The 7,190-nt window shown below is 31.5% G+C and overlaps 2 protein-coding genes across 8 annotated transcripts; one reads left to right on the top strand and one right to left on the bottom strand.

Annotated features, from left to right (window-relative positions):
* Positions 1-1,875: 1,875 nt before the first annotated feature.
* On the top strand, positions 1,876-4,651 carry LOC106754178 (protein NUCLEAR FUSION DEFECTIVE 6, chloroplastic/mitochondrial). 7 transcript variants are annotated; one of them, XM_014636178.2, is made up of 4 exons: positions 1,884-2,155; positions 2,469-2,590; positions 2,965-3,016; positions 4,413-4,651. In XM_014636178.2, the coding sequence occupies exons 1-3, from the start codon at positions 2,007-2,009 to the stop codon at positions 2,970-2,972; spliced, it is 279 nt and encodes a 92-aa protein (XP_014491664.1). In that variant the 5' UTR covers positions 1,884-2,006; the 3' UTR covers positions 2,973-3,016; positions 4,413-4,651. The 7 variants fall into 7 exon arrangements, with proteins under 7 accessions (XP_022633587.1, XP_014491661.1, XP_014491664.1 ...); XM_014636179.2 differs by lacking the exon at positions 4,413-4,651 and adding an exon at positions 3,857-4,293; XM_014636177.2 differs by lacking the exon at positions 4,413-4,651 and adding an exon at positions 3,279-3,578.
* A 696-nt stretch (positions 4,652-5,347) lies between these two features.
* On the bottom strand, positions 5,348-6,857 carry LOC106754231 (uncharacterized protein At4g28440). The gene is made up of 2 exons (XM_014636231.2): positions 6,524-6,857; positions 5,348-5,694 (listed from the first exon to the last, which is right to left on the bottom strand). The coding sequence occupies exons 1-2, from the start codon at positions 6,753-6,755 to the stop codon at positions 5,504-5,506; spliced, it is 423 nt and encodes a 140-aa protein (XP_014491717.1). The 5' UTR covers positions 6,756-6,857; the 3' UTR covers positions 5,348-5,503.
* Positions 6,858-7,190: the final 333 nt, after the last annotated feature.

Here is a 7,190-nt window from a genome sequence, read left to right as displayed (position 1 = left end):
TTTTTACAAACTCCGTGAACCACAAACAAGGACTAAATTGAACACAAATTACGTTCTTTAGGACTACATTAAACATAAAAAGGACTAAATTGAACATAATTACGTTCTTTAGGACTATATTGAACAGAAAAATAAAATGGGACCAGTTTGAATATTCGTAACCAAAATTGGGACAAAAAAAGGTATTTAACCATTTTTATAAATTGAACCATAAAACAATATACTAAACTTGTAAAAGTGGATCAGTTTTTTTTAGTATAATATAGTACAGTTAACTATAGTATAGTACACATTAGTTATTTTTTCCCAGCCTTACGGACAGGAGACCTTATTCATACAATTTTTCATAATATAGGGACTCAATGTCTTCATTTTTAAAACCGGATACAAAATAGAAATTCACCTTGGGGACGAAGTAAGCATTTAAACCTTATTTTTATTATTTCTAAAATTTTATTATTTCATACAATAATGATTTATTTATATTTAATTTCGGTTGTTTTGAATTATTTTACGTTTTTTTTAGTTTTTTCATTTTCATTTTAATTAAATTGTTATATTTTAATTAATTATTTATTTATATAAATTTTTAAATTAATTATATTTATTTTGAATGAAATAATTTAGTTTGTAAATATTTAATATTTATAATATTTTTTTTTAATTTTATAGAATTTATAGTTTTGTTTTGTAATAATATATTAATGAATTAATTAAATTGATTATATATTTTTTTGAATTATTTAATGTTGTGTTTTACTAATTTATGTTGTTTTTTTGTTAATACGTTTTAGCAAAATGTACCAAGTTTTAGGTTAAAAAAATTCTTATTAAAAAAAATATCTTTTAATCAAAGATATTTTAATAATTTTAAAATTTAATTTAAAATAAAAAATAAAGGTTGTTATTTATCATTGCCAAGTATATTAGTAATTTAATTTAAAATAAAAAAATAAAAAATAGTTACAACTAATATACCTGACATTAATCATAAATGATAAATAATTGTCTTTTATTTTCTTATTTTAAATTAAATTTTAAAATTATTAAAATATTTTTATGTAAAACTTTTGTTTTAATAGGAATTTTATTTTATCGTAAAATTTGGTATATTCTGCCAAAAATGTATCAATTAAAGAAAAGCTTATGTAAATTCGAAAACTCCTTTTATTTGTGTTATTGTGTTTTATTTTTTATAATTTTAAGATATTTTGTTACTCTTTTTTTTTTTCAGATATTAGTTTTCATATTTATATAAATTTTTTAATTAATTAAATTTTTTAATTAAAATTAATTGTTTGTCATTATTTAAAGGGTTAAATATGTTTTTAGTTCCTATGCCGATTTTGGTTTTAGTCCCTCTTTCAAACAAACTAAGGTACAGTTTAGTCCTTCAACTTTAGAAAACTCTGGCTCACTCAACATTGAAGCAAAAATGTGTCAAACAGTGTAAACAATCCAAATACTATTCTTGAAACAACAAATAAAGTTAAAAAAGTTTGGTAAAAAGGACTAAAACCAGAATTGTCTAAAATTCACTAAATTATACCTTAGTTTAAAAGAAGGACTAAAACCAAAATCGTCCCAAAATATGGAACTAAAAACATATTTAACCCTTATTTAAAACTAATTGTTTGAAATAGGTGCAAAACACTCAAGAAAGATGTCAAATGGGGTGGAGGTACTTTGTTGAATGCTTCATTCACATAATTTCTCAACAAACAAATTTTAATCTAGAACCACCTCATTAATTATAGAGGATATTTATAGAAATTGGAGATGAAAGATTAAAAAAGTTGGAGGTCCTGAAACACCCTTCCCATATCTGGAATTAGTAAAGCCCAGATTTTAAAAAGCCCAGATTTTGAAAAGCCCAGATTTTAAAAAGTCCTTTGAGTTTTGGGGGGTTTCATGAGCAGATGCGTTAAGGTTTTAGTGTTGTAGAACCCTATCGGTGGAGGAGTGTGTTGATCGAAAGTTAACCCTAAAATTTTTCCGACAACGAAATGGCATCGACCGCCGGCGCCGCTGCCAGATCGATACTCCGATCATGTTCCGGTCGTCGCGCTGCGTTCCGTCTCGGCTCGGAAGCTAAAACTGGTCGCTCTCGGTTCGGCGTTGCTTCCAATAAACCTCTCTCCCAATCAACACTGAGGTAATTTATCTGCTTATTGAATTTAGTATTACATCAGTTGAGTTACTTGTTTAACTGTTGTGAATTTAGTATATGCAGGAACTTTTCTATTTTTTTTTTTTACTTGAAATCGCGGTGGAAATATTTTAACAAGATATGTTAAGTTTATTTAAGGATTCGAGTTTGTAATACAATACATTTTAGACTATTTTCAGGCTATGTAGTGTTGTCTGGATTTACTTTTGTGCGTATCAGTGATGAATTTATTGTTATTTGGTTTGATATGTTAATGCTGGAAATGAAATAATGGATCGATGTGATTTTGTGGGAGAAGGTGTCCCGTTGAATTGAGCTTTTGTGTGGAATCCATGCTGCCGTACCACATGGCAACTGCTTCCGCTTTGATGACTTCAATGCTCTCTGTGTCTCGTCGCAGCTACGGTTGGCTTCCTGAAGGTATAGTCTCTGCTTCTATTCCATTGTAATGAATCATTTTGGAATGAAAGATTAAGTTTATTTGCATTTGTTTACTTAATGGTATTGGTAAGTGGAAATGTTTTTGAAGATTTCTGTCTGCAGCATTATATGATCTTTTTAGAATTCTTAATGTTCAAAACTATTTTCTTTTTCTCCTGTCGGTTGGCTTTGACATGAGAGTTTACCAAGTGTTCTTGTTAGAGGAGAGGGGGGACGTTGAAGATTTTTTGCAGCTCATGTTGAGAAAAAATAATTGGGACTACGGAGAGTATTGTTATGTGCTCCCACACTTTGGGTCGCCTAATCTATGATCATTTTAATTGCCTGACAGTTGGATTTTACTTTTGAATTAGGTAGCTAAACATCTGTAGGATTCCTTGTGTTCTTTCTTCAATTTATTTACGGGTAAGTTAGTGTTTCTTTTCAGTTTTTGGGTTAAAAAAAAGGTAGTTTTGTTTATGTGTAATGCTTTGAAAAAACGTATGGCATATAATTCTTCATATTAATAGAAAAAGGCGGTCCATCTACATGATGTTTGATCTTATCATTATGTAAATATTAGTCCTGTGTAATTAAGATTGATGGAAAAGTTATAACCTGAATCTTCTACTTTCCCCACTGCAACTAAATCTTTTAGTGAAGCCGTACGTACTCCTTTTGTTTGTAGGCCAAGAGAAGACTATTTGAAGATCAAGAAGCAAAGTTGGGATGACATGGATCTCTTTTGATGTTGAGCTTTAAACCAAAAAAAAAAAATCTTATTAGGAAGAACTGCTAGATTTCTGTCCCCCAAAAAAAAAGCTTGTTGCCCTTGGATTCTTTAAAGTTGACATGATGAATGTCATGAAGCTGGATTTTTAGTTTACTCTGTGTTCTAGAAAATAATATTTGTCTCCTATTTGTGAATCATATTGTTCAAAGTTCATGCATATTGAGTAGAATTGCCTGGTTGGCATAATTTTTGGTAGGTTCCAAGTTTATATAAAACTATATTAGCATTTTCATACATAAAAAGAATAAGATAAATACCATTCAACTTTTTTTGTGAGGGTTTCTTTAGAATATAGATTGTTTTAGGTACCTTTTACCTTTAATTGTTTGAAATATTATATACTGTTTCTTTTGCGGGATCTGCTGCTGAAATTTTGTCATTGAAAACTATAATCTGTGCAATTTTATTTCACATCATACTTTAAAGCGTCAATTGATAGTGGAGGTGCATACTGATCTCTTCTGTTTAATCAGATTGCAATGATGATGTGTGATAAATGTTCTGAAGATTGAAGCAATCTTTTATGTACAAATCTGGTTCGTGAGACTGTTTTGACTGAGCCTTTGGAGGGACACAATTTGAGTCCCAAAGGCTGAAAGGAACTTTAAAAACCTAGATAACCTTCACTTCTGTTCTTTCTGGTTCAGATGTAGGAAAGGCTGCCATTTTATTCACTTGGATGTTGAGTCTAAAGGCAAATAAGTTGATATTGTATTGGTACATGTTGGATTAAGTTTTGTCGTGTTTGTCTTCATTGTTTGAAAATTTCTTATTGAATCAACTAATACCGAATTGCAGTATGAGGGGAAAGTTCTATATGTCCGTACTTCGCTTGTGACATGCATGCTTTCTGTCTATCAGTTACATATCATGCCTAATAAAATATAATGTGCCTATAGACTTTACTCAATTTTGGACTTATATTAAAGGTTGTTTACTATTTTGTCGTCTTGTGTATTATCCCTATGTACTTAGAAGTGGTCGGTGATGTTTTGTTTTCTCATTTACTTCATATTTTTTAACTTTCAGAAGGAGAGGGGTCATGATGTGATAACCACAGAATGCAATACAGATTATGCTCAAAATTTACATTTGTACGTGTCAAAGTTGGACTGTTTTTGTAGTCACCAAAGAATTTTTGCGTTGGATGCTTGAACTTCCATCTGTAGCTTCATTCTTTTTCTTTAGAAGTTCTCATTGTGTTGCATACCAATGTTATCAAAGCAAATTCGTCTTTGGGCTCGCAAATTCCCAAAATTCACGCTGCATTTTTGCTTGCAAGTCTATCGATTTACCTTCACAAGTTGAAATTATAATGTTAAAGTTGGATAGAAAATTAAATTAAAATTAACAGGTTGGGAAATTTAAATTCAGCATTTAATAAAGGAGTAAAAGTAATATACATAGTTTTACGACTATTTAGGTGAATTTTGTGAACCGGAAGTAGTACTTCCCGTAAGTTCAGCTTTGAAACTAAACTATAACTAAAGAACTCAAGTACTATGCTAATTTAGCTTTGAAAATAAATGTAATTAAGCAGCTGATCAGTTTATTGTTAGACCATTGATCTGATTCGGTTTTGAATTTGAATCATAGACCAATTCGGCAGAAACATTGGTCTTTGACAATTAAGGTGTCAAATTTAATTTTAAGATATCATATACTACCTATATGTTCTCTATTTAGCAAAGGTAATGAAACGAATCCTTATGCATACTCTACCTCTAAAACATTCAAAGAAATCATTTCCGAATTCAACGTCAAAAACCAAAATGGCATTTCAATCAATATAGTATCCATTGCTTAACACAAAAAGGTTTGACGGAACCGTACGGGTAACAAAGGGATTAGAAATAATGCCAATGCAAATCTTTTGTTAAAAGAAAACGGGATACATTATTAACTTGGAGAAACAAATATATTTACTTTTGCATTTAAGCATAAGCATTATCACTTTTCAAAACTGACCTGAAATATAATTCCTTGAATTCACCACAGCAATCTTAAGACTAAATAAGCAAGACTGTACCATAAGAAAACTGCAACGCAGTCAATTGTTCAATGATCAAAGTAAAAATTAAAACCTTTGGTAAACCCAAAGATTCACCCTGAAGATAAAATCACTCTTCAACAACATTAACTAATTCATATTCAACTAAAGAAAGATTGTTATCCTCTTTAACTTCAAAATTTGCAGGTTCCGTGGCTTCAATACGCCCCCATCTATCAACCGCAAGCCTCATAGATCCCTTGAACATGTCAATCTTTGCATTACGCAGAGTTAAAGTAGCACCAGCATTCATGAGGTCCACTGCAGAAAAGTAAATGCATTAATAATCATATAAGCAAGAATAACAACATTTACGCATGTAGCAAAGACTAATGATGTTCGAACAGAATATACATGTAAAAACATTTTCGTGGGAAAGAAAAGATAATGAGTACTACTACAAAGCAAACATTATCGATGTGTTTGGATTTCACTTAAAAACCCTCAAACTATGTTCAACTAGTTACATCACAAAGTAACTTCCAACAAGATCAAAGATAAACAACTTAACCTAACAAAAAGTATTAAAAAATGGTAAACGACACCAAACACAGCGATAAAGTTGAGATTTTTTGGGCAACTGCAATGCAACCAAGATTGGGCGCATTATTCCATAATACATGGATGCACGAATACCATTGATATCTTTTAATGCACAACCCACACAGACAGGGAAACAGGATTCCATATTCCAACTTGAGATACCACCTCAAACCACACCAAATCAACGAGTTTCAAATTAATCCAATTAAAGCGACACTGAACATGAAAAATTTTGTACTGTCACTACAGTGACAATTTTATTGTTCACCCCAAATAATAAAAAAAAAGTTTTAAACACGGGCATGATTACTCACACGTAGAACGGAGAAAAGCATTATTAAAACCCTAAATCTTCACGCCCCAAATGCTTGGAATTGAAAGGACACAGTACTGTAAAAAAGTCAACAACTTTAAAGCATTGCCTTCAACTCTTTAAATTCAACACATCAAACACACTGAAATTCAAACATCCATCACCACAAAACGCAACGGTTTGCAGAGGACACAAAAAACAAACACCATCTTACAAATCCAAACATAACCGTACCCTGTTCGTTGCGAGCAGTAAAGATTATGGTTCCGGTTTCGTCGCCAACGAGGCACTCGGCGATGCGCGACGGTCGCGCAGTTAGCACCGATGATCGACCGCCGCGGTTGCTCACCGTCTTCACCGGCTTAGAGCTCACCACCTTCACCGTCAGCGTGTGGCCGTTGGTGCCAGGTTTTAGTTGATCCACCTTCACAAACACTGGTTTTCGTTTCGTCATTGTTGTCGCCATGGATTCTTAGTTCGTTTTCCTTCTTTTGCGTGAGAGAGAAGAGAACCAATCCAAAGCAATTCCAAGTTAAACCCTAACTCCAGTTACTCTCTGCGTTTGATTTCAGATTTGGGGATTTAATAAGGGTTGGGCCTATGAAGCCTTCATTATGGGCTGGGTTAGCCCATGTGGGGGGCCGAAAAATGCTTTAAAATTCCAACCAAAAATAAAAAATAATATATTTGGTTAAAGTTCTCTTGACGCAATATTTGGAAAATGAAACATTTCACTTTTTATGAAATTATACATATTTTTTAATTTTCTTTAAAGAACAATACCATTTTCTTTATTTTATATTAAAATCGATTGAAATGATTATTCATTAAGACTTTGATCAAAGTGAGTTAGGTGATTTACGATGATTAATTAAAGTATCACCATTAGATTTATTAATTT

Source organism: Vigna radiata, unplaced genomic scaffold (genome assembly GCF_000741045.1).
Source record: "Vigna radiata var. radiata cultivar VC1973A unplaced genomic scaffold, Vradiata_ver6 scaffold_86, whole genome shotgun sequence".
Classification (NCBI taxonomy): domain Eukaryota; kingdom Viridiplantae; phylum Streptophyta; class Magnoliopsida; order Fabales; family Fabaceae; genus Vigna; species Vigna radiata.
This window is presented reverse-complemented; position numbering and strand designations above follow the sequence as displayed.

Bases quoted from the DNA above. Each gene is read 5' to 3' on its own strand.
- LOC106754178 (XM_022777866.1), top strand. From the start codon at position 2,007: ATGGCATCGACCGCCGGCGCCGCTGCCAGATCGATACTCCGATCATGT. The intron at 2,156-2,468 runs GTAATTTATCTG...TTGTGGGAGAAG, and splicing joins CTCTCCCAATCAACACTGAG to GTGTCCCGTTGAATTGAGCT. The intron at 2,591-3,253 runs GTATAGTCTCTG...CTTTTAGTGAAG, and splicing joins CTACGGTTGGCTTCCTGAAG to CCGTACGTACTCCTTTTGTT.
- LOC106754231 (XM_014636231.2), bottom strand. From the start codon at position 6,755: ATGGCGACAACAATGACGAAACGAAAACCAGTGTTTGTGAAGGTGGAT. The intron at 5,695-6,523 runs GTACGGTTATGT...ACTTTTCTGCAG, and splicing joins TACTGCTCGCAACGAACAGG to TGGACCTCATGAATGCTGGT.